The sequence below is a fragment of the Hyaena hyaena genome, unplaced genomic scaffold (assembly GCF_003009895.1).
Source record: "Hyaena hyaena isolate Hyena2069 unplaced genomic scaffold, ASM300989v1 scaffold_181, whole genome shotgun sequence".
Lineage (NCBI taxonomy): Eukaryota > Metazoa > Chordata > Mammalia > Carnivora > Hyaenidae > Hyaena > Hyaena hyaena.
Window position 1 is genome coordinate 2,287,031 of NW_024080813.1, and position 27,555 is coordinate 2,314,585.

At 43.1% G+C, this 27,555-nt stretch overlaps 1 protein-coding gene across 1 annotated transcript in view; it reads left to right on the forward strand.

The window, feature by feature from the left end:
* Positions 1-27,555, forward strand: part of PRKCH (protein kinase C eta) — a 234,948-nt gene that overhangs the window by 145,092 nt on the left and 62,301 nt on the right. The window contains exon 10 of the mRNA XM_039240767.1: positions 13,328-13,482. Coding sequence (XP_039096698.1) covers positions 13,328-13,482 — 155 coding nt within the window. The remainder of the gene's footprint in view (positions 1-13,327; positions 13,483-27,555) is intronic.

Here is a 27,555-nt window from a genome sequence, read left to right on the forward strand (position 1 = left end):
TCCTTGGTTGAAAACCACTGCCTTATATGAATGAGGCATAGGTGATATGTCCTAGATATAGGAAGTTAAATGGACTAGAAGATCACTTTACTTTTTACAGGGGCCAAAGCAAAGTGTGTTAAATATGCCTCTTAAAATTATAAGCATTGGGTTTTTTTTCCCCCTGAGTTTGTAAACAGATGGGGTTCCGCTGTTTGGGGTCCTGTAACAGTTATCAGTGGCTGCACTGTGGCATTCGCTCAGTCTCAGGCCCTGGCTGGGAGGAGACTGGGTGGAAACAGAGCGTGTCTGTTAAGTCTGAGCCAAGGTTACCACACTGCCAGCAGCTCTGAGCCGTGAAGCCTGCTGTGATAAGGCAGACGTATCAGAGCCCAGGGCATGTAGGGAGCCAAAGATTAGTTCAGTGAGCATATATTTATAATGGGTTATATTTAAAAGCAAGAGATTGAAATAGCACAGCTTCTCTTGTTTTGGCATTTAATGATTATGCTTGTACTTTACCATCAAGGTGTTGAATCAGTAACTTTTTATGAAAATCGTCTCCACCCTGAACTGCACAGGGTGCCAGCCTATCTGTGAGTCAGATTCCCATCCCATGTGTGATGCATGTGACTGGATTTTACAAACAGAGATAATCAAAGCTTTAAGAAACATTTCTCAACCAGTGTAGAAAAATGTGCTAGTAGCAATACCAGCGTGCTTTGTGGGAAGCATGCTCACTGTTTTCTTTTGTTTTCCATACATGGAAAATGCTACTTCAACTTAGAGATACCTTAGATCAGAATGGAATGCTCTCTAAATATTGAAAGTAGACACTAGCCACTGGACACGGTGGCTCTTTCTATAGTGAATGGTACTATCATGTCTATTCTGCATTTTTAATTCAATTCAGTAAATGTTTCCTTGGCACACATTGTGTGCCAGGGACTGAAGACATAAGGAAAAACAAAATGTGGACCTGCCCTCTCGTTGCTTTCAGTCAGGGATCATCTTAAACACAGACACCTATAACCATGTGATAGAAAAAAGTCATGACTTGGCTCTTGTGAATGTTGAAAGGACTCTTAGAGAAGAAGCTGTCCAAGCCGTGTTTTGAGGATGAATTTGAGCCCTACAGTCATAGGCGCTGAGGGGAGGACACAGGACGGGCCTCTCGGAGAGAGGTAATAGCAGTGCAAAGGCACAGAGGATGAAAATGTATGATGTGCCAGGACACCCCAAAAAATTGATGCAGCAGAACTGTAGGAGAGGAAATGTGGGTAGTGATGAAGAAGCAAAGTCATCATGAGCCTGACATCCTTTGCAAAGGAGCTTGGACTCAGTCATGGAGGTGAAGGGGGTTGGCAAGGGTTTTAAGGCAGAGGGCAACATAAGATGTGCATTTTAGGAGGCACTCACTGGTGGCTATCTGCAGGAGGAGGAGACCAGGGGGTAGCAGATCTCATAAGGATGCTAAAACAGGGGCCCGTCAGATCTGCCTGCTCCAAGGAAGCGGTCACTGAGTGGAGTCAAGGACACACTAAGGAGGTGGAATCGATAGGACTTTTCAGGGTAAGAGAGTAGGAGGAGTGGCCACAGTTCTGGCCAGTTGGGAGCCTGGGGGAATAGAGCATGATTAATTCACTTTGCAGGAAGCCCAGTGGTAAGAAGTTTGTTGCTCAGGAACATGGTTCAGATGTGAAATTGAATTTTGGTGCCCTCAGTGTCCTCTGGGTATGGTAGAAAGTGTATTTTTTTAATACTAAAAATATATTTACTTATTTTGAGAGAATGTGTGCATAAATGGGGAGGGACAGAGAGGGAGAGAACAAAAGAGAGAATCTCAAGTTTGCTCCACGCTGTCAGTGTAGAGCCCTCCATGGGGCTTGAACCCACAAACCATGAGATCATGACTTGGACCAAAATCAGGAGTCAGACAGACACTCAACCGACTGAGCCACCCAGGCACCCCAAAAGTGTAATTTAAAATATTTTGGTAGGTAGAGAGGAGAGCTGAGAAAAGAATTCTAAGTAAGAGTGGAGAAGGGTGGCAGAAAGTCAGGAAGAAAAACCAGAAGGAAGTGGTTTCATGGGAGGAGGAACCCAGTGTCCAAATGAAGTCAGTTCATCACAAGACTAAAAGCTGTAATTGGACCTTGAATGAGAGTGTTGGTGTCGCTGTCTTAGTCTCTGCTCCCATCCTTGGGATTTTAAAGGGCCCATTGGAATTCCACGTAATCAGCTGAAGCTTACACCATATCCTCTCCCCTGGCTAAACCTTTAAAACTATTTGTGATTGCCCTGCCATCTTATTAGACTCTGCTTCTGTTACTTCAGTCTCCCTACCTTTATCTAAGTAAGTCTGAGTCTTTCTTCCTCCATGGACAGCAGAGATCAGTATGTGGCCTGTAGTGCAGAAGGGGTTCAGAAAAGGGCTGTTGGGGCATCATTTGCTTGAGCACATCTCATTCCCCACTGAAGGGCCAGAGAAGAAGGCGCTGTGGCTGCGCTGGAAGAACCAAACTCAAAACAGCAAGTGGAACGCACATCCCAGGTGGAAATTCGGCAGGTACTACAAGACGGTAGAGCAGAGGGAGGAACGGACTCTTGGCTTACAGAATATTCTTGGCCTGATTTGCTGCTTCCCTAACTAAGCACAATGTTTATTTAGACGACTATAACCCAGAATCTCCTCTTGTGAGGCAGACATGTCTAATTCATCCACAGATCATAGGGAGAGATGAAATCTTGCCTTCCTTAAGAGGCTGAGAATTTAGGAACCTGTCACGAAAAATGATCTAAATAAGTAAATGGCATTTTTACTCTATCCAATAGCCCTGTACAAACTAAATCCATAAATATCTTTTTTTTTTTTTTGATAGAGCGAGAGAGAGAGAGCACGAGCAAGCAGGGGAGTGGGGTGGAGGAATAGCAAGAAAGAATCTTAAGCAGGCTCCATGCTCAGGGCAGAGCCCAGCATGGGGCTCCATCCCACCACCCTGGGATCATGACCTGAGCCAAAATCAAACTCTCAACTGACTAAGCCACCCAGGCACCCCTAAATCCATAATATCTTTAATAGACCTTCTATTTGGTGCTTAAACCAAAACCTTTACACAGAAAATTGTATCTTGTGAAATAATGATTTGAAGGAATTCTATTGTGCATATTTTTAAGTGATGAAACCCTTTTTAAAAAGGAAATAATAACCTAAGATATCTTCTGGTAAATCAGAGTTCAGAATTTAGATTTTTCAATTTAATTCAGAATCAAAATACCATGACCAGTTGGCAATAATCTGTTCTAAGATGCCTGTTTTTCCAGGCTAATAAAAATGGCCTTTATCATAGTATACGAAGTAGATACTCATACAATTTCCGCTTTATTTCCATTAACTTAATCAGAAATCCAGCTAAGTGTAGCACTTCACAGAAATACCACTGGAAATAGTATGCCCCTATTAAAAAAATACAGTTTAATGACTACATCTGGAAATATTATGTAATATAAGTAAAAAAGGAAAGAAGTATTTTTCATATTCTGTTTTTCTCTTCTTTAAAGAGTGGTTAAGTAGGACATCAGGGGTAAATAAATTCTAGTTAAAAACATCCTTGTTAAATTTCTTACTTGCCCTGAAATCTCCAGTTCCTTGTATCCTAAAAGCCACAAATAGTTTCGTTTCTCCTTGTATTTGGACTTCTGTGTCTGGGTATCAGGTTTATAGGTTATTTTATTTTCACTTTTTAATTTTTTCCTCAATTTTCTATGTATTTATAATTTATAACTACATTTGAACTGTGAATGTGTAATTATTATTTTTTTTAATGTTTATTTACTTTGAGAGAGAGTGTGTGTGCAAGCCAGGAAGGTGCAGAGAGAGAGGGAGAGACAGAGAATCCCAAGCAGGACAGAGCTGTCCGCACAGAGCCCAGTGAGCAGCTTGATCCTATGAACCATGAGATCATGACCTGAGTCAGACCCTCAACTGACTGAGCCACCCAGGCGCCCCAGTAATTACTTTTAAAAACAGAGAAAAGCCAAAGTTTTATAAATAAAGAGAAATGAAGTGGTGTGTCCAGCAGATCTGCTTCTCATTTGGTGTTCTTCCATAAACTATTTTAACTGTGGGTAAGGCAGTTTACTTCATTGCACTTGCGTAAAATGAATGGGTAGAAGCAATCTTGGCAGTTCCAGATTTTGTGATGTTCTGGTTTAAATCGTAAGAGAAAACAGAAATGGCCTCCTGCCATGTTAGCTCCCCAAAGGTTTATTTACTCCTGCCAGGCCCAGGCACTATGCTTGGTGGTAGTAGAGACCTATCATTTAGATCAGGGCTCTGCCTTCAAAGATTTCAGGTCCTTCAAAGAAAACAAGACCATGCACACAAAGCTGGTGTAGCTCAGTGAGACTGGGCAAGATGTGTACGGACCATTCTTATTTTTTTGAAAGTATAAAAACATACTATTTAATTCTATTTAAAATAGTTCAGTTTAAAATTTTATGATAAATTGTCTCATTAATGGCGAATCACAAACTTGGATATTTTGGACTAGAGAATGTATTTGTGATATTGATTACTGCTCCCTCTCCCCTTGGCAATTACTGAGTGTTATCATTCAAGTGAAAGACCAGAGGGGGCTCTGCCAGGAAATAGAAAACTTAAGCTCCAACATTGCTCTGTCTCCAGTCATGTTGACTGCTTATTTATGCTTTAAAAATATTCTGGGGCACCTGGGTGGCTCAGTTAAGCTTCCAACTTCAGCTCAGGTCATGATTTCGCAATTTGTGGGTTCAAGCCCCAATTCAGGCTCTGTGCTGACAGCTTGGACCCTGGAGGCTGCTTCAGATTCTATCTCCCTCTCTCTCTGCCCTTCCCCTCTCACGCTCTGTCTCTGTCTCTCAAAAATAAATAAACATTAAAAAAAAAGAAGAAGAAGAATGTTCTGGCTCAGGGGCACCTGAGTGGCTCAGTGGGTCATGCATCCAAATGGCTCAGGGCATGATTTCGAGGTTCGTGAGTTTGAGCCCCACATTGGGCTCTCTGCAGTCAGCACAGAGCCCACTTAGGACCCTCTGTACCTCTCTCCCGGCCTCTCCTCCACTCGCCTGCGCGCGCTCTCAAAAAAAACACCCCAAAACATTAAAAGCATGAATGTTCTGGTTCTAATGCCTCACTTTGTGTGTTCAACTGCAAGTTAGATTGCCTCACACAGCCCAGGCCGTTATACGTGTCAGTGAGCCTTGTCACGTTTCAGTACAGGTGATGATAGTGTAACTAGGAAAACTCTTGGTCTTGGAAAGAGTGGAGTGTCCCTCTAGGTTTGAAATACAGGTTCCTAAGGGCTCGTTATATTGGAGACATATTTCACCTTCCTGAAGACTAGTGTCTGAGCTCAGACAGGATGTATCATGCCTGTGGGCTTGAGAGAGGGGTTGCTGAGTGATTGAATTAACGTCTATTATCGTCTGGGCTGCACAAAATGGTAAGTCAAAAAAAAAAAAAGAAAAAGGAAGCCATTAGATTCCCTGTCCTTGTTTCTTCCTTGAAGCCTTTGTAATCATTCTTAATGTGGTTAAATTTAAGTTGTTTCCAGTTCAGGCATGGTGCAATCAGATTTCCTCATGAGGGTGCTTTTCCACTGTGACCTCTTTGACGTCAGTAACTGTTTCCTGTTGATTTGAACTCCTTATTCACCCTGTGGATGACTTTGTTGGAGCAAAATCATAAAGCAAGGAGTGCTTATGAGAAATTCAACACAATGCTGTCTGTTACTGGAGATTTCCTTCTCCCTGCCCACAACCAGTCAGTGACACTCTGCAGCTTTTGATACAGGGTTGGTATGTTACTCGTTTAGAAATAATTCCAAAGGAATTCTGAGAAGTTGCATAGGGAAGTCTAGATGAGACTCTCAGCTTAACATTGCTTTAAAACCATCACGAGACTCATTAAATGCTGTTGCTATTCTTTGAATTATTTACAAAAGGTAATCTGCATCCTTGCTGTAATACATCTGCAGCTAAAAATTTGTATCTGTTGATGACAGGTACAGACTATGGATTCTTGCTTTAAACAGGAAAATCGTTTTCAATTTGTTGACAAGAGTGAATCAACTGCAGGGAAGGGGAGAAGAGCTACTACAAAAAGTCTCACTCTGATACATTAGCGGTCCATTTGCTTTGCAACAGTAACAGTTATGATTATCAAGCTCTTAAAGTAGAGAATATTATCATCTACCATTAGAAAATTCGAAAACTTGCTGGAACTGAAACCCTCGGTTGACATGCTTTGGTTATCAAATCTAGTTTTGTAACCTCTCACTTTGTAATCACTTCCCAGAAAGAAAAGTTCTCCTTAAGGGGTCAAGGCCACGACCACGCAGTATCAGAAATAGCCCGCAGCTGGCCTATGTGGCCTCCTGACTCCTTGAACCCTCCAGATTGTCGTCTCCCATTCACATTTTGGCCGCCATTTTATTTCTGTCTACGTGCCAGCCTGAGAGGCAACGTCTCTGCATCCTTGCAAGCAGCTCACTGCCCAAGACGCGCCCTACCCCCAGGCGGCCAGAGCCCCAGGAGCGGACGACCATGATGGCGGAAGCCATAGTGATAAGATAATATTTGCTGACCCTTAGTGAGCATTCAGTGTGTGCCTGGCGCCGTTGGAAATTCTTAGCTTAAATCATGTAATGCTCATACACTTTGGAGTTCAGTCCTCTTATTTTCCTTGTTTTGCAGATTGGAGTTTTGAGAGAAAAAAGAAATACAGCATAGTGGGAGCTGCTCTGGCATCTCAGGTGTACTGGCTCCGGAGGCCACGTGCCCTCATCAGAGCGCTCTGCTTTGTCTTGGTGATATTAGGGACTCGGGCACTGAGCAAAGGCCTCCTGGAATACACTTTAACCGCTTTGCATGATGTACTAATAACAGTAGTTTCTGTTTGTGGAGGCTCTTCTGGGCCTGGCCCTTATGAGGCACTGTGCTTCTGGTTTAATCTGCACATGATTGTTATGGTTATAGGTATTGTTGTCTAGATTTATGAATAAGTATACCGTCTGCCCCTTAAAAATTGTGTGTCACAGTTGAAATTCTCCTGGTAGCAAGTACAGAAAGCAGTTTAACCAAGGTCATGCAAAAAAGTGAGAAGTGAAAATAAAGATGTAGAGATACAGGGTGTGTCTCTTAGAACCCAAGGGCCAACTTTGTCTGTGTCTCTTCGGGATCTGAAAGTGGAAAGGCGTGAGGGGCCCCGGTGGTTTCCTTTTTGTCTCCCTCATGCTCCGTTATCTCTAGTCTCTGCCTCACTCTATGTTTCTGCTCCATTCTTTTCTCCTGTCCTTCTGTCTGTCTACCTGTCCAGCCATGCTTTCAGTATTCTGTTTTACCAAGACATCTCACGTGGTCACACAACAAAGATAACCTCAGCTTCCTAGTTCGCGTTTCCTCAGCTCCTGCACCCCGCACGCCTAAATTAACCTTTCCATCTCAGTTCCAGTTTTCTGGGAAAGAGATTGGAGAGGGGATGGCCAGCTTGGTCTAATTGACTGCTTTTGGGGGTGTCCAGCATGGCCCCCCGTGACCATGCCAGGGCACTTGTCTGAGAAAGGGATCAGTGAGCTGAACCTCCAAAGGTACCTACCACGGTGACCCAAGTGGGTCTCATCCCTGGTTCCTCTACAGTCATCCTCTTCAGATGATGTTGTCTTGACACAGGTATCATCTGGGTAGATCACTTTTCCTTGACCCAAGTGTTTTGTCTTGAACTTTTCTTTATACAGTTGCCTATCAGTTTAATTCCCTTATTTTTATTTATTTATTTTAATGTTTTATATATTTTTGAGAGACAGAGTATGAGTCAGGGAGGAGCAGAGAGAGGGAGACACAGAATCCGAAGCAGGCTCCGGGCTCTGAGCTGTCAGCACAGAGCCCGACACAGGGCTTGAACTCTCAAACCCAGAGATCACGACCTGAACCGAAGTCGGACACTTAGCTGACTGAGCCACCCACGTGCCCCTCAGTTTAATTCCTAAAGAACAGTCTTTATGAGGGCCTTTAGGGAATGCACACTGCTCATACTGACAGCCGCTATCACTTTGGGGGATATTTTTATCCCCTTTGACCTGGAGAAGTAATAGCCCTGAACTGATAGCCAGGACAGATTTGGCCCAGGTTGCAGCGGGTTAATGGAGCCAGGCAGGCGTTGACAGGAATTCTATTATTAACCAGGCACCAGCTCCTTGGCCTCCTAATCCTAAGGGAGGCGTGGGACAAAGGGATTTCTGTGTTGTTTTTATTCCCCCAGGTTCCTCACCGGTGTTAATGACTTGCCTTTGTGGTTGGTTGAATGGGGGACAAAAGAGGAGCAGGGGACAAAGGGCTGGGCCACTTGGCTTTAGAACTGAGGTAAAACCGGTCTCCAGTCTCAGGGACCTTAGGTTTCTTTTCTTTTTTTTTTTTTTTTTTTTTTTTGGTTGCTGTTGGGTTTTTTTTGTTTTGTTTTGAGAGACAGAGAGAGACAGCATGAGCAGGGGAGGGTCAGAGAGAGAGGGAGACACATAATCTGAAGCAGGATCCAGGCTCTGAGCTAGCTGTCAGCACAGAGCCCAACACGGGGCTTGAACCCACGAACTGTGACATCATGACCTGAGCTGAAGTCGGACGCCCAACCGACTGATACAGACCAGAGCACAATTTACCTGAGAGGAGTCAGAGGCCTCAGAAGAGGCTGCGCAGGTATCCAGACTCCGTTTCTAGGAGACTGGACCTGAGAAAAGCGGGGATGGCTGTCTACCCAGGCTTACACACAGAAACCGTTGTTTTTATCCTCGCTGCTACAGGTGGGATATGGAAACTGTTCCCTGCCCCAGACGTGACTAACCGGCAACCTGAGTCCATTATGCGCTGCCTCCCTAAACTCGGGTCCCAGCAGATGTTTCCTTTCCTTGCTTCACAGTGGAGTTCGTGAAGCATAACGTTGTGTTTGTCAGGTGATGAGGGAGACTAGGTCTGTGGCGGCACAGACTGGGAGTGGAGTTGTAGGCAAGAGGCCGTCTTCTGCCTCCCGTCACAACTTCGCGTCCGTGTCTCTGCTTTGTAAAGGGCGTGCGCTCAATATGAGAGGTTTCCCTCAGGTTGGTGGAACTCATTCCTCGGCAGGAGCATTTAGCTGGGCTGATGTGTGTTTGTCGCTGACGTTGTAGTTTATGTGGCAGATTCCAGTACTCACGGGAGTCGTCTTCAGTCATGCGCCATAGCGGGTTTAGCCCAGACGCTGGGCCTGTAATTGTAGAGACCAACAGGTGAGGGAGTGTCTCTCTGAACAGGACTACAGCCCAGTACTTCTCACCTGTTGGTGACCTGAGGATGGGGTGAAAGGAAGTAACCTAACTAGCCTTTTGCCTTTTTAAAAAAATCTTTTAAGTTTATTTGAGAAAGAGAGAGCACAAGTTGGGGGGAGGAACAGAGAGAGCGGGAGAAAGAGGGAATCCCAAGCAGGCTTCACACCGTCAGTGCAGAGCCCAGCGCGGGGCTCCAGCTCACACACTCCAAGATGATGACCTGAGCCGAAATCAAGAGTCAGACACTTAACCGACTGACCACCCAGGTACCCCATAGCCTTTTGCTTCTTCTGTCAACACTTGACTGTGAAAGCAGCAGTATTCCTGTGATGCCCCACACTCAGCAGCTTCAGCGCTTAGGGACAGTTTCCCTTGTAGCCATTGTATCCTGCTCATAACTGTCAGTTCAGCTGTTCATATACCTTGATGCCTCCCCACACTGGCCTGACTTCTGCTTCCTCGTCCTTCAAGTCTGGGGAATTAGCTCCTCTTACCCAAGTCCCACCCCAGCCTCCAGGCTGCTCAGGTCCCCTGATCTATTCCCATGACAGCCCCTGTGTGCGTCCACTGCACTGAGCACACTGGGGTGATGTGCTCTATCTGCATTTCTCTGAAATTCTTAAGAGCAGGTGTGGGCTCACATTCATTTTACAATACATTGTCTCTCCCCAGGACCTGGTATTGTGTGTGTTCAGTAAACATTCCTTCTTGTTGAGAACCTTAATGGTGTAAAAGATCTCTGAAAGCCTTATTAGGTACTATAAAGCCTGCATACCAGATCCTTTACTCCCATGGAGCCCTGAGACTCAAACCAGGGCTGACTGCATCTCATTTGGATGTTGTTCCAACAAGCTTGACGGCCTGGTAACTTTAGGCATCAGAAAGGCCATTAATAGGGTGAAGCGATATGCATGTAAACAGAGGGCCTCCTCTCAGCAAAGGCATTTAGTGAGTTAATGGACACGTTTTTATTTTTCTACCTTGTAATATTATTTTAGGTCTTGATTTGATAGGTTGGACCATTACTTTTTGTTAAATCACCATTGTATCTGATTGGCTTGTTCCCCCTTCCGGCTTGCTTCAAGAGCCGTACATAGCCTGAGGGAGGAGAGTTATTCCGGTGGTGCCAGATAGGAAGTTAGAAGTGAAACTCTGAGGGGCGCCTGGGTAGCGTCCAACTTGGGATTAGGTCATGATCTCACTTCATGGGTTCGGGCCCTGTGCTGAGAGCTCAGAGCCTTCGGATTCTGTGTCTCCCTCTCTCTCTGCCCTCCCGCACTCATGCTTGCTCTCAAAAATAAACAAATGTTTAAAAAAAAAAAAGAAACTTTAAATGAAAGGAAATGGCTGTTTTCCACCCCTAAGGCTCATGACCTTGTTACACATCACCGGTGGGTGTGTGTCCCCCCCCCCCCCCCCCCCCCCCCCCCCCCCCCCCCCCCCCCCCCCCCCCCCCCCCCCCCCCCCCCCCCCCCCCCCGCCTCCCCTGACCCTCCTGCTTTTTCTGAGAACCCATCTCCAGGGCTGGCCTGAGGAACAGATGAGAGAGATGAGAAGGCAGTACTTCCTCCCCCAGATTTGGAATTCAGCTCCTGCTCTGGCTTTCAGACTTTAGGAGAATGATTTGGGGGAAACTAGAAATGGATGAAACTGCCCTTACAATACCCTCGTCTTTTTGATGCCTACTGCCTTAGAAACTCTTGCCAAGTACACTGAGTTTTCGCACCCTCAGGAATGGTTGCTTACCTACTGACCCAGTTCCGTAATCAGGTATTTCGAGCTCTTAGAATTCATGTGACTGCCAGTCACAGCCATGAGGAAGGTGAACAGGCCAGTTAACAAAAATGTGTAAGGCTGACCTACTTGTTGAGGGGTGGTTTGGGTGGCTTTACCACTTGAGTCTTCATTGGGTCCCCGTTGGCTGCCCTTCCAAAATGGACACAGCATCATCATTGCAGTGGCCTGTGCATTTGCAGCTCTTGGACATGTCTCCATTGCATACTTAGCCTGCATCCCACTCCACCCTGCCCTGCTCTTTCCACTTGGGTCCTTCCCAAATAAAGAACACCATTGCTCATCAAAGCTTATCCCAACCACATCTGCCACTCCACTTCTCAGTCACACTCAAATGAGTGTGTGTGACACAGACACACTAGCTTAGTCAGACGGCTCACTGTATTTAGCTTTCGGTTGGCTTACACTGGCCTACCTCGAGTTGTTTTGTTATTGTTTGGTTTTTGTTTCTGTGTTTGTGAACTTTGCCATTCCATCTTCACTCTTTTTTTTTTTTTAATTTTTATCTATCTATCTATCTATTAGGAAAGAGTGTGCATGAGTGAGCATGCAAACTGGGGAGGAGCACAGAGAGGGGGAGAGAGAATCCCAAGCAGGTTCCACATTGTCAACACAGAGCCTGATGCAGGGCTCAAACACATAACCGTGAGATCGTGACCTGAGCCGAAATCAAGAGTTGGATGCTCACTCAGGTGCAAACCCCCATCTTCACTCTTAAATTCATGCTTCTCATTAATAGAAGTATCATAGGCCCCGAGGACTTTTTTTTTTTTTTTTTCTGAATTAAGGTCTTACTTAACATCAGGACTAGGAGGTCATGAGTTCTGTTTTCTGATCAGGAAGGCTCGATGAAGCCAACAGTGATGTGGGAGCATGGGCTACACCACACACGAGCTGTGTCCGCTGCTTGCCTGTGGATGGGGGGTAACACCCTGAGCAAAGCTGGGGCACTGAAAACCACAAGGAAAGATGAGTTCTCAGTACACATCCTTTGTGAATTGGCAAGAACTGGTTTCCTACAATATGACATGCCTCCCTCAAAGGATGATGGCTGGCCCTGTGGGGTTATCCTGTAGACCTTTGCTTACATGTCACTCACTCAGAGACACCTCCACTGATCTCCCAGCAGATGACCAGATGTCATTGCTTCCTCCACTTTTTCTTCACAGGACTTACCTGAATTTATAACTTTACTTGTTGATATGACTCCTTGTTTGTTTGTTTGTTTTTAAGCAGTGTCTGTCTCCCCACCAGACTCTCTATGGGCAGAGGTTGTATCTATGTTATACCTGTTTTTGAATCCCCAGAACCTCATTCAGTGCCTAGCGAGCCAGGAACTTCATAAATGTTACTGGAGGGAGTGAGGAAATCCATTGATCTCAGAGGTTCCTGAAACAAAACACTTCATACTTTCAGTCTTGGAGACATCACTTTTCCATTGAGACTTCACATTCCTTTTATTAATAAAGGCACTGTGTTCACACCACATTCTCAGTACTCAGTGCGTTGCATGGGGAGCCGTAAGAGCCCATTTCCTCTGTGGGGTCAAGAGCTCCTACTAAGTGGAGCCAGCATCATGGCAGTCTGCATGTCCCCACTTCTGACTCGGAATCTCCTGATGACCTGAATGGAATTTCTAATGTTGGGGCTACTCTGAGGCTGCTGTTAGACTGCTGTTTGGCAGGCTTGTCTAAAACGTTTTCCTCTTTCTGTGACTGTTCCTTGCCCAAGTGTGAGGACCTGGTTGATGTCCCTTGCACTCTATAATTAACCCTGCATGTTCCAGAGAGCGAGCAGCATGTGTCTTTCCATTTATGTTGCTCTCCTCCACTTTCTAAAGCCCCGTGATCCGGCTAGGGATAGTGCCATGACCCCCACTTTGCTAATGTCTAATGTCCAAACAAATTAAACTCATGGTTACATGGTGTTTAAGTGCTGAGCTGCTTCTAGAACCAAAGGCTTCTGAGACTTTCCTACTTTCATTTACTGCAGAGATCAAGGCTGTGTGGAATTACTTAAAGGAGATCCAGGGGTCACTCCCCTCCATCCTCCCAGACCCTCATGCTTTGCACTATCCCCATCAGAATGTTCCGCTGAGTACCCCCACTCGATGACCTCTTCTCCCCATGCCGCCACCGTTACCACAGGTAACATGATGCTGACCAGATTCTAGGCTAATGGCTACACCACGTTGGATCCTCTCTTGTGTTTGTATCCAGGATCGTCTATTCTTTGTGATGGAGTTTGTGAATGGGGGCGACTTGATGTTTCACATTCAGAAGTCTCGTCGTTTTGATGAAGCACGAGCTCGTTTCTATGCTGCAGAAATCATTTCGGCGCTCATGTTCCTACACGAGAAAGGAATCATCTATAGGTGAGTTTTGGTCACTGGTAACTCCTCTTCTAATTCATCCCGTTTGCTCTCCTGGCTTCATCCACCCTTCTGTTTTTCCTGATAGTCAGTTGAAATCTTTTTAGAATTAAATTCACAAAGATGTGTCCATTAGAATAAATAACCTGGTTTTCCACATTGCCTGCAAACCAGAACTGCCCCCATGTCGTGTTCATAAAACCAGCTTGAACTGCTCCACCGAGACTGTTTGTGAATTCATACAGCCAGACCCTGCAAGGTGCTGAATACATTGTTGCTCACTTTTTCTGTTTTAACATTGGAAGCAATCCATTCCATTTTAAGAATCCATACCTGTACTGAAGAGTGTAGCTAACTCTTGCCCTACATTACCGTGATAAGAATCTTGGTCAGTTGGGGTTATAGCTCCCCAGTCAAGCAACTACGAGGTGAACTGTTGATAAGTAGTGTCCTGCTTGGTAATATTTAACACCTGTAGCCCCTCCCGAATATTGATTCCATGTCATGGCACACAATTTTCTGATTATAATATACTTTGGGCTTAAAATCTGGTGCCACTGTTAGATCTCAAAATGCAAACGGATAGGAGATGAAACTGTCCAGGCACAAGATTGGGGAAGATGGGAAATCTAACAGTGAGTGTTAGACCATGTTTATTCTTATTTTTTTCCCCTGTGGTCAGTGTTTTTCTGCTCTTTACGGAACATTGTAGCTAAGTTGCCATATAAACTGTCTTCCTCTTGAGATGCAATTGTTTCCTTTTGAGAAAAAAAAATCATTTTATGTTAGGAGTATGAATGTCAAAGGAAAAGAATTTCCTGATTTAAATTCGCAGTTTATTAGCCTTGCTAATGCTGTTCCTTTTGTGGGCTCAGAACAGTATTGACATCACTATGAAAGTATGAAAGGGTTTCAGAAACTGAATATCCTTAGATATCTTGGAGTCACAGGAGGAGGAGTGAGGCTAGGAAAGAATTCATCAGGACTGATCAGTGATGCCGATGCTGGAAAGAAGAGAGAAAGCAAACGAAGTATAACAGGCACAATATGGAAATGTTATCTCTGGACAGGACCCTAAAATCTCAACTAGACACAGCCCCTTGTCTCAGCCTCAGCTGTGAGGCAGAGAAATGGGCATAGAGCTTGGAGCCAGGCTGGACACCAGCAGTGGGAATCTTCTGCTTGGATGTGATCAGGAATCTCCAACTCATTCTTCACTCGTGGGTCTGCCACAGGTTGCTGTAGATGGCCTGTGCTTGGAGCTTCCTTGATCAGGCGCTCTGTTCTCCTGGCAGTTCCAGCATGGAAAATTTCCTGTCGTGGCATTCTGCCCAGGGCATGATGGGAGGGGATTGCTGGTGGGGGGGCGGGGAGAGGAGTCTGGTGGTGGAGGGAGTTCAGAGATCTTCCTGATGGTAGCATCAGACTCTGGGCCATGAACTCCGCTTTTGTTCTCCTGTGTGTGGCTTGTCCAACCATCTGTGCTCTGTTTACCCCAGAGAGAGTCTTCCCCACATTGAATTATGACTTCCGTATTTGACAGGGACTTCTGTAAATCCAAAGAATAATATTAATTATGGCAACAAGAGCTACATGGAGCATTTGTGACAGCCAGTCTTTACCTGTATTTCTGCCCTCATCCTTCTAGCACTATTATTATATAACAATAATCTTATTCAAGTTTTAGAAAGGTTCAACAGCCACACTGTTAAGTGGTAGTAAAGACACAATTCAAATTGTATCGTTAGCCACTGGGTTACACTGTCTCCTCAGGAGAGACTTGCACACTTTAACACTAAAGAGGGTGCTTCTTATCCCCCTTCCCGTGATAGGGCAACTTTAATTCATGAAAAGGAGGCAGAGTGTGTGTCTTCATCCACTCGGCCTGCTTTCACAAAATACCACAAGCTGGGTGGCTTGTAAACAACAGAAAGTTATTTCTCACAGTTCTAGAGGCTGGAGGTCCAAGATCAAAGTGGCAGCAGATTCGGCATCTGGTGATAGCCATATTTTCTCTATGTCCTCACATGGCAGAAGGGGTTAGGGAACTCTCTGGAGTCTCTTTTATAAAGGCACTTACCTCATTCATGAGGGTTCCATCCATATGACCTAAGCACCTCTCAAAGGCCCCACAAATACCATCACCTTTGAGGGATAGGATTTCACCATATGAATTTGGGTCAGCGTGGGGAGAGGGGTGGTCAGGAACACAATCATTCAGATGGAAGCAGTGGAAAATAACAATGAGGCCAAAACTCATCTTCTCTGATCTTTGGAGGCTTTGAGTACCACACCACACTGGCGTGAGGTGGCAGGCTTGCTCTCCTGTGCAGGATGTGACCGCCTCTCAGTCCACTTGTTTCATTTGTCTTCAGCTATGGAGGATGGACACTATAGCCTGATGTCTTTTCTGTGAAGCTCTCTCAGCCCACATCTTGAGAAGTTTTATTTAAATCCTTGGCATCGGTGGTTCAGCTTTGAGAATTTATTTTAATTTACTCTTCAGCTTGAATCCCATATGCAGGCTGTAACTGATATGGCTGACTTTGAAGAGAACACATTTAATTAGGATAGATTCAAAAGCTATTTTTATCCTGTGGATTTATTTCACAAGATAATTTAATTCCATTCAGGTTATTGGCCTGAGAGAAGAGTCTTAAGGATAAGCCTTTGAAAGCCAAGTCCTTGGAATTCACACATAGTAAAGGGCACAATTGTGTTGCACAGGGTGTGAATTTGATCCAGAGAGTACAGGGAGAGACTTGGGAGCATCAGACAGCCTCATTTATCATAAATGTCCTAGAATGGCCTTTATGGGAGCCAAAATGGTACCATGGATGATGCCTCTGACCCATCCACATATAGGTATACCTCATTTTATATTTAAAAACTTTGTTTTTGCTTTATTGTAGTCCACAGATAACTGTGGATATAGTGGATATGTATATATCTCACAGTTTTATCATGTAGATATGTGTGTGTGGTTTGTGGCAAACCTGTGTTGAACAAGCCTACCGGTGCCATTTACCCAACAATATTTGCTCACTTTGTGTCTCCATGTCACATTTTGGTAATCCTAAGAACATTTCAGACTTTTTCATTATTATTGTATTTGTTATTGTGATCGGTGACCTTGGATGTTACTATTCTAGTTGTTTTGGGGCTCCATGAACTGCACGCATATGAGATGGCAAACTTGATCCACAAATGTGTGTGTTCTGACTGCTCCATTGACCAACCACTCCACCACCTCTGTCTCTCTCCTTGGGTCTCCCTATTCCCTGAGCAACAGTATGGAAGTTAGTCCAGTTATTAACTGTGGCTTCCAGGTGTTCCAGTGAAAAAAGAAGAGTCATATGTCTCTCACTTTAATCAAAAGGTAGAAATGATTAAGCTTACTGAGGAAGGCATGTTGAAAGCCAAAACAGGATGACAGCTGGGCCTCTTGCATCTGTTAGCCAACTTGTGAATTCAAAGGAAAAGTTGTTGAAGGAAATCAAAAGTGCTAGTCCAATAAACATATGAATGATAAGCAACCAAAAGAGTCTTAATGCTGATACTGAGAAAATTTGAGTGGTCTGGGGAGATCAGACCAGCCACAACATTCCCTTAAGCCAAAGCCTAATCCAAAACAAGGCCCTCACTCTCTTTAATTCTGTAAAGGCTGAGAGAGCTGAGGAAGCTGCAGAAGAAAAGTTTGAAGCTAGCAGAGGGGGTGCAATAGGTTTAAGGAAAGAAGCCATTTCCATAAACATCAAAGTACAAGGTGAACCCCCAAGTGCTAATGTAGAAGATGTAGTGAGTTATCCAGAAGATCTCGTTAAGATAATTAATGAAGGTGGCTACACGAAAAACCAGATTTTCAAAGTAGATGAAACAGCCTTACACGGGAAAAAGATATTATCTAGGACTTTCATTGCTAAAGAGGAGAAGTTCATGCCTGGCTTCAAAGCCTCAAAGGACAGGCTTTGTTAGGGTCCAGTGCAGCTGATGACTTTAAGTTGAAGCCAGTGCTCATTGGCTATTACAATAATCCTCAGACCCTTACAAATTATGTTAATTCTGTGCCTGTGCCCTAGAAATGGAATGACAGCACATCTGTTTACAACATGGTTTACTGAATATTTTAAACCCACTTTTGAGCCCTGCTACTCAGAGAAAAATATTCCTTTCAAAATAGTGCTGCCCTGGGTACAAAATCAATGTACAGAAATCGGTTGCATTTTTATACACCAACAATGAAGCAACAGAGAAATCAAGAAACTGATCCCATTCACAATTGCACAAAAAACCATAAAATACCTCGGAATAAACCTAACCAAGGATACAAGAGATCTGTATGATGAAAACTATAGAAAACTTATGAAGGAAATTGAAGAAGACACAAAGAAATGGAAAAAATTCCATGCTCATGGATAGGAAGAATAAATATAGTTAAGATGTCATTACTACCTAAAGCACTCTACACATTCAGTGCAATTCCAGTCAAAATTGCACCAGCATACTTCTCAAAACTAGAACAAACTATCCAAAAATTTGTATGGAACCACAAAAGACCCCGAATAGCCAAAGTAATCCTGAAAAATAAAACCAAAACGGGAGGGATCACCATCCCAGACTTTAGCCTCTACTACAAAGCTGTCATCATCAAGACAGTATGGTATTGGCACAAAAACAGACCCATAGACCAATGGAACAGAACTGAGAACTCAGAAGTGGACCCAAAAGTATACAGCCAACTAATCTTTGACAAAGCAGGAAAGAATATCCAATGGAAAAAAGACAGCCTTTTTAACAGATGGTGCTGGGAGAATTGGACAGCAACATGCAGAAGAATGAAACTAGATCATTTTCTCACACCATGCACAAAAATCAACTCAAAATGGACAAAGGACCTGAACGTGAGACAGGAAACTATCAACACCCTAGAGGAGAAAGCAGGAAACAACCTCCTTGACCTCCACCGCAGCAACTTCTTACTTGACACATCCCCAAAAGCAAGGGAATCAAGAGCAAAAATAAATGATTGGGACCTCATCAAGATTAAAAGCTTCTGCACAGCCAAGGAAACAACCCAGAAAACTAATAGGCAACCAACGGAATGGGAAAAGATAGTTGCAAATGACATATCAGATAAAGGGTTAATACCCAGAATCTATAAGGAACTCACCAAACTACACGCCCGAAAAACAAACAACCCAGTGAAGAAATGGGCAGAAGATATGAACAGACACTTCTCCAAAGAGGACATCCAGATGGCCAACAGACACATGAAACGATGCTCAGCATCCCTCCTCATCAGGGAAATACAAATCAAAACCACACTGAGATACCACCTCACGCCAGTCAGAGTGGCTAAAATGAGCAAATCAGAGACCTCTAGATGCTGGCGAGGATGTGGAGAAACGGGCACCCTCCTACACTGTTGGTGGGAATGTAAACTGGTACAGCCCCTCTGGAAAACAGTGTGGAGGTTCCTCAGGAAACTAACAATAGAACTCCCCTAGGACCCAGCAATAGCACTGCTAGGAATTTACCCAAGGGATACAGAAATGCTGATGCATAGGAGCACATGGACCCCAATGTTCATAGCAGCACTCTCCACAATAGCCAAAACATGGAAAGAGCCTAAGTGTCCATCAACAGATGAATGGATCCAGAAGATGTGGTTTATCTATACCATGGAATACTACATGGCAATGAGAAACAATGAAATCTGGCCATGTGTAGCAACATGGATGGAGCTTGAGGGTGTTATGCTGAGCGAAATAAGTCAGGCAGAGGACAAATATCATATGTTTGAACGTATAGGAGGATTAGGAGGAACTTGACGGAGGAACAAGGGGGAGAAGAAGGGCGGAAATGGTGGGGGAAATGGAGAGAGGCAAACCATGAGAGACTCTTGAATGCTGACAAAAACTGAGGACTGATGGACGTGGGGGGGAGGGGGGGATGGGCATGGAGGAGGACACTTGTGGGGATGAGCACTGAGTGTTATGTGGAAACTAATTTGACAATAAACTATTTGTAAAAAAATAAAATAAAATAAAATCAGCTCTTAATGGCAAAAAAAAAAAAAAAAAAATAGTGCTGCCCTGGCATTGCACCTGGTCACCCAGGAGCTCTGATGGAGATGGACAAGGAGATGAATGTTGTTTTTATGTCTGTTAACACAGCATCTGTTCTGTAGCCCATGGGTCAAGGAGTCATTTTGAGTTTCAATTCTTATTATTTAAGAAATCCATTCCATAAGGCCATATTTGCTGTGAATAGTGATTCCTGTAATGGATGGGCAAAGTAAATTGAAAACCTTCTGGAAACGGTTCACCATTCTAAATGCAATTAAGAATATTCATGATTCATGGGAAGAGGTAAAAATATCAACATGAATATGAGTTTGGAAGAAGTGGATTCTAACCCTCATGGGTGACTTGGAGGCTCTGAGACTTCAGTAGAGGAAGTCAGTGCTGATGTGGTGGAAATAGCAAGAGAACTAAAATTAGAAGTAGAGCCTGAAGATGAGACTGAGTTGCTGCAATCTTGTAATAAAACTTGAATGGATGAGGAGTTATTATGGATGAGCACAGAAAGTGGTTTTTTGAGATGGAATCTACTCCTGGTGAAGATGCTGTGAAGATTATTGAAATGACAACAAAACATTATTATATGATATAAACTTAGTTGATAAAGCAATGGTAGGGCTTGACATGTTTGACTCCAATTTTGAAAGAAGCTCTCTTGTGGGTAAAATGCTATCAAATAGTATCTCATGCTACAGAGAACTTGTTCATGAAAGAAAGAGTCAATCAATGTGGAAAACTCCACTGTTAACTTATTTTAATAAATTTTCACCACTACCCCAGCCTTCAGCAGCCACTACTCTGATGAGTCAACAGCCAACAACATGAAGGTGAGACTGTCCACTAGCAAAAACATTACAACTTCCTGAAAGCTCAGATGATGGTTAGCACTTTTGAGCAATAAGTACTTTTTTAAACATATCATACTTTTATGTTTTTTATTTTATTTTTTAAAGTTTATTTATTTTGAGAGAGAGTGAGCAAGAGAGCAAGCGCAAATGGGGAGGGGCAGAGAGAGAGGGAGAGAGGGAGAATCCCAAGCAGGCTCTACATGGCCAGTGTGTAGAGCCCGACACAGGGCTTGAACTCACAAAACCACAAGATCATGACCCGAACCAAAATCAGGAGTCGCACGCTTAACCGACTGAGCCACCCAGTCAGTCACACCATCAAAAACATATTTTATTTTTTTAATTTATTTTTTAAAGTTTATTTATTTTTGAGAGACAAACAAAGCATGAGCAGTGGAAGGGCAGAGAGAGGAGACACAGAATCTGAAGTAGGCTCCAGGCTCTGAGCTGTCGGCACAGAGCCTGACGTGGGGCTCGAACTCACGAACTGCGAGATCATGACCTAAGCCGAGTCGACCGCTTAACCAACTGAGCCACCCAGGCACCCGATCAAGAACATATTTTAAAATTGAGATTGTTTTTTAGACATGATGCTGTTCCACAATTAATAGACTATACTACAGTGTAAACATAACTTTTATATGCAATGGGAAACCAAAACAATTATTAACTTATATTTCAGACAATTCAGTCTGGAACTGAATCTGTAGTATCTCCAAGACATGCCTGTAGAGTTGTTGTTATTTGTTGTCAGGGAAGGTTTTTATTTTTCAGCATGTTGTAAAGAGGTACCATCATCGGCAAGTCACTGTCAATAAGTCTTTGGAAGGTAGTACCTTAGGCTCCCTATGACTTGACTTTCTTCTGTCTCTTAGCCAACTGTGCCTGTGTGAGAGGATAAAGGCCAGTTACATTTCTGTGCTTTTACGCTTGACCCTGATTTTCAGATGTGGTCACTTGAATTTTATGGAGGAACAGAAGTCCACTTCTCTGGAGATACAGCAAGAACAGGGGTTGCGCCTTCGCCTTTGGTTGGAAGGTCCAGGGCTGCCATGGCCCAGAGACCAAGAAGAAAGGGCTGGAAAGTAAGCAGTCAATGAGCCACTTTGCTAAGGGGGGAAAAGACTATTCATTCCTTTGTCCTGGTCTTGTTGGCTGATTGGGAGCCCAGATAGAGCTCATGAATAATTTACAACTCCATTGACTTTTTTTCAGAGTCAAGTCCTACAGAAAAGTTAGGAAGACAAAGGGGCACACCTCCCATTTACCTGCACTCAAGCATTATAGGCCCCATTTTCAATCATGTTTCATAACCTTTTTTAAAGGGATTCAACCATCATTGACATTTCAACCTCAAAGTCTTAAAGCCAGCCGGCAGACTTTGGATTTTTGACAAAACATTGAATGTATCTAAAATGTTTGGTGAGAAACCTTTATGGAAGGGCACAGTTTAAGTTTTGATTCCTCCTTACCATCTTACACCTGAACACAGTGCATTTTAATATACGCTGTGAACCCATGAGTCTGACCACTTGGTACCCTCTGCAGTTGTTGGCTTGCTGTGTGCCTGGTAATCCATGTTTACTCCTAAAGCCCCAAGTGCTTACCATGGTAATTTGCTGTCCCATTGTCCAGGTGTAGAACTGACCCACAGAGGCTGACTGCCAGACCTGAAATAATGTCTTTTAACATGTAGCACATGAACTTTTCAAGAAAATCAACTTTGAGTTCTCCTCAAATTGAGAGAACAGTCTCTACGTAATTTGAGTATTTTAAAAATTCAGAATTTAGGAAGATTAACAATCTCCCTCCAAGATAAGTTCTGTTAAGCTAATCTCTGGTAACAGTTAATGGATCTGTGTGAATATACCAGTCTCTAATATGATCTGATTCTTGTTTCTCAAGGAAATCATATGCGACTGTCAGGTACCTTGCTGACTGCATATACCTGTGTGACTTGAAATTAGCTAAGCATAGTTTTGCTTAGGGAGCCCTCCACTGTGAGTGTTGCTTCTATGCCTAAGAATTCACAGTTAATCTGTTTCTAAATCAATTTGTATTTGGGTCAGTAATGAATATCACATGCTTGAGTCTTTGTTCTCTGATATCTACCTTTCCCCCTGTTGAAAATCTTGTAACAGGGGCACCTGGGTGGCTTAGTCGGTTAAGCATCTGACTTTCGCTTAGGTCATGATCTCGCGGTTCGTGGGTTCGAGCCCCGCATCGGGCTCTGTGCTGACTGCCAGCTCAGAGCCTGGAGCCTGTTTCAGAGTCTGTCACTCCCTCTCTCTCTGAGCCTCCCCTGCTCACGCTGTCTCTCTCTCTCCTAGAAATAAATAAAACATTAAAAAAAAAATTAAAAAAAAAAAAAGAAGAAAATCTTGTAACATCTGTTACAACAATCTGTTAGATTCCTATCTCCTGGGACCTTCTCACTCCTAAGGGTTTCCTATCAACAGAATTTCAGGGCCCCCAAATGTCTTTCATTTGAGTCTGGAATTCTGGGTCCTTACTGTTTACCTCACCTATATTGGAATTCACTTTGATGTTTATATTTATTGTACTCATCCTAGTGAGAAAAATCTTCTCTTTAGATAAAGATGAAAACCAATTTAGGAGCTCTGTTTTCCCTTTGCCATTGTATGACATCATTCCTTCTGCTCTGAGAAGTAGGCTTACTCTTTCTTGATCTGTTTATTGCAAGGACAACTACAAATTGTCATTTGTTATTTTCATGAGAGTCCTTGTTTCTTCAGGATGTGCCAACCATGGGATTCTCAATACATAGGTAACTTTCATATCAGATTTTGACTGTGAACCCTTACTTAGAATCGTTACTAAAACTCCAGACTATTTAGTCACATTCCTGCCTCTTCTCTTAGCTTGTCATGATTTCTCTGTCAAATGAAGGGTTCTTTTACTGCCTTCCACTGTCACCAGAAAGTGACTTCAAGCTCCATTTTCAAAGATGTGATGGTGAGCTCAAAAGATTTCCAGCTTATTAGAATACCTGAACATTTCCCCCAATGAAACTTGGCTACATTTCTCCCCTCTCACACATCCTTTGGAGATATTTAGCAGGTGCTTATTGAGCACCAACTCTCTGCCAAGGATACAAGTACAATGATGAGCAAAAACAAAATATTCTCTTGTGGAGAGTATGGTATAGTGAGGGAGAAAGACGTCAATCAAATAGCCATACTGAAAGAAAATCACAACTGTGACCAGTGCCGTGAAGAACAGGAATGCATTGCAGTGAGTGAGAACTTGAACAGTGATTCAGTCTGGTCAGGGGGAGAAGGAAGAGTTTTCTAATAAAGTCACTGTTGAGCCAAGGTGACCAGTGAAGAGGGATGGAAATAGCATTCAAGACAGAAGGAATAGCAAATATAGGTTCCCAGTATCAAGAAGAAGGATGGCAAGTTCAAGGGCTCTACAGGAGGCAGTGTGTTTGGAGTCTAGGAGGCATATTCTCCCACAATAGGCATTTCATTATCCTAGATTGTTCACTGTCATCTGATGACTTCACATTTTTATTAGATATTCTTTGTAAGTAATTTATTTAAACATTAGGTAAGTCTGGTCATGCTGCCAATTGCTGGAGGAGCCATCCATTCACAGTGAGCTCCTTGTGTCCGGTTCTATGTGTCTATATTCAACAATGGAATTATAAGAATATTAGAGCCAGATGAGGGCTCCAAGATTGCCTAGTGCCAAGTTCTTTGTTATAGATGAGAAAATTCAAGTCTGAAACACCCAAACAGTAAATAGCTTCTTAGAATGCATATTTCTTAGGATGGCTCACCTGTCATTTATTTTCCATCTCAGGAAAAAAAAATTACCATTAGAAAATTTTGTTTCAGTCTTGAACTTACTACTGACATGAAGAGCTAATCAGGACATTTGGAGGCATTCGGTACTGTTCACTCCATTGCTGTGAGGAAAATTCATTTGACCTCAGAATATATTTCCTGAGCTCTTACTTTTATTAGGAGATATAAATACAAAATGAATAGATGTGGTGTCTGCCCTTTGAGGCTCTTTATGTAGGTTGGGAGAGAAAGAATAAAGAATTAATGGCAGATAGATTCCAAAATTGGAGTATGTCCAGCATATTATGGGAGCACAGAGAATGTCCACTTAGCTTAATGTGGAGGTTTAGGCAAACTTTCTGTAGGAAGTGATGAAAAGTTAAAACCTGAACAAAAATAAGGAGGGTGTTTAGGTAGGTGGCAAACTTGAGCAAAAGTTGAGAAGTATGTAAGCTCCTGGTGACTGTGTGGGTGGAGTGGAAAACTACAAGAATTTTGGAACTTACAGTTTGAGTTATGGTGGAAGATAAGGCTAGAGGGATTGGCAGAAATGAAGCTATGAGAGGCTTAGCATTTTTGAGATATTTGAATTCTCTATCACTTAGGATTTGGGGCCATTGCCTGTAATAGGAAATGGAATATGATGGTGGCTTAAACCAGATAGAAATGTATTTCTCTCTCCTGTAAAATGTCTGGAAGTGGGCGGTCCAGCTCATGAAAGCTCTATGGAGTCGTTTGGAACCCAGATTTTTATCTTTTCTCTTCAGCCATCTTCAAAGTCACTCTGTGGTCTGATATGTTTGCTAAAGCTTCAGGAATCATCTCTGTATTCCAGTTCCAGGCAGTAAGAAGGGCAATGGGTACTTCTCCCAGCTGAGTTAGCTCCCTTTAAGGGGCCTGAAATTCTACACAGTACTTACCATGGAAATGGCCAGACCTTGGTCCCACGACTGCACTTAGCTGCATTGGAGGCTAGGAAATTATTATGTGGCCATGTTCTAGGTACAAATCAGTGTTTTCTTATTAAGGAAAAGGGGGCAGGAGAGTTATTTGATAGGAAACTCACAGTGTCAGATACAAATTCCATGCCAGAGAATTTTGGTTTTCTGTAACAGGTGAAGAAGAGTTTTTGAAAAATTTCCAACAGCCCTCATGACAGGAGTAGATTTATATTTCACATGTCTATGGGGAGAGGGAGCATGCAGACATGTACATGTAGGTAGCAGGGGGAGGTTCAGTTTATGACCATTGCAGCATTCCAGGTAGGAAGAGAATGAGGACCTGGACTAAGAAAGTAGTTGGGCTGAGGAGAAGGGCATAAGTTTAAGAGATACTAGCCAGTACAACACACAGGACTTAGTGATAGGGTGGGTTCAGGGGTGAAGGAGCAACCCAGGGTCATCCCTAGGTGTTTAGTTCTAGAAGATTGGATAGATGATGGTAACGTTAGCTGGGAGAGATCATGAGCCCAGGAAGCCTTCTAGACAGAAGAAGATGATGATGAGATGTAGAAACAGTATGTCAGGTACCTGAGATGCATTCCAGTGGAGATGTGCAATGGGAAGGTGGATATGAGTCTGAAGCTCAGTGAAAAAGATAGGCTGGAACACATATTTAGGAGTCATCAGGACATAGCTATTAGTTCAGATCATGGGGACTGGATGAGATCACCTGACAAGAGTGTCTTAAATGGAACTGTGAGCCAAGGACAGAATGCTAGGAAACCGGACTCCATTAGAAATGTGCCTAAATTCAGCTCTAGGGCTTAAAAAAACTTTTTTTTTTTTTTTGATATATTGCCTCATTTAGAGTAAGTGTCTCCAAAGTGCAATTACATTTAAATTGCAGTGCTGTAAAAGAAAAGATCACTTACATATTCTTTCAACAGAAAGAATGCCGGGCATGGTTTTCAGAAGATCTTGGTGCTGGACCCAGCCCTGCTTCATGCTGGTCCTGGGGATGTGGGCAGGTTGCAGAGTGCTCTGAGCCTGTTTGCCCATCTATACACTGACGTGGCTTCTCTGCAGGGTATTGATGGAGCTCAAATCAGATGAAAGTGAAAATGTGAAAGTTCTTTGAAACATGCCATGTCAGTAAAAGAGGTTATTCTTTGGGGGTACCCAGTGGCCCAGTTAGTTAAGCTTCCGACTCTTGATTTCGGCTCAGATCATGATCTCAGTGTTCATGAGTTGGAGCCCTGCATTGGGGGCTGTCGTGTGGAGCCTGCTTGGGATTCTCTCTCTCTCTCTTTCTCTCTCTGCCCTCATTCTCTCTCTAAATAAATAAACTTTTTAAAAAGTTATACTTTGCATACTTGCTATCAGCTGATTCAGATTTTCTTTGTAGCATGGGCTTGAACAGAAGTTATCCTCAAGATGCTTTCTCGAGAATAGGGAATTCTTTACAGAAATTGTAGTTTTAGCTTGTAACTACCCACCCTCTGAAGACCAATCTTTTTATAGTAAATTAAATTTGATTGTGTTTTCTTTTCAAATGAAATAATTTTCTTTGCATTTTAGCAATATTTTGAAATGGTGTGTAGTTAATATACTTACCATGTACTAATCATAAATCTTTAAGGTAGTTTCCTTATGAAACCCTGGAGCATATGGGATAGATTGTAAAACTTGAACACTGCATTTTGTTTAAATTTCAACACTATAATGTACAGAGGGAGCAGTTGAACTCATTTGGGACTTAACTTGTCCAGTACTGAAGCAGATTTTTGGTTTTTCACTTGAGGGGAGAATCCAGAACTTTTCTGGACGATTACTGGGGTGCATATCCTGACAGCATAGTCAGTGCAGTTTCCCAGAGGACCCAGATTAATGGCAGAAAGAAATTTAAGCCCTGAAACATTTTGTTTCTGTACTTTATTTCCTGTACTTATTAAATCAGGCTACTGATCCTGACATACTCTCATCAGTATTTGACCTTTTGCTTCAGCAAGGGCTGTGGTTATTTGAAACTAGTTGATAAATGTGTTAATTGATTCCACTCACTGATGAAATCAAACCACCAGTTTTGTTCTTCTCCCCACCAAACTGATAGAGCAGCTTACTGCTTTGCTGTAATTAAATGCAATCTTGGATTTATTTGCTAAGCAATAAAAATACAGTCAAATGGTCTTTAGGTATCAGATGAACATTTGTAAAAAGTGGTTCCGTTGTACAGTTCAGCAAATGCTTATGAAATACCTACTTAATGCAAAGCTTTACGTCAGGTCCCAAGAGAGTAAAAGAAGACTAAAGAAAGGCTTTCCCTCAAACTTGGGGTATTTATTCATTTCTTTAACACTACAGTGTGAAGAACCTACTGCATGCCAGGCACAGT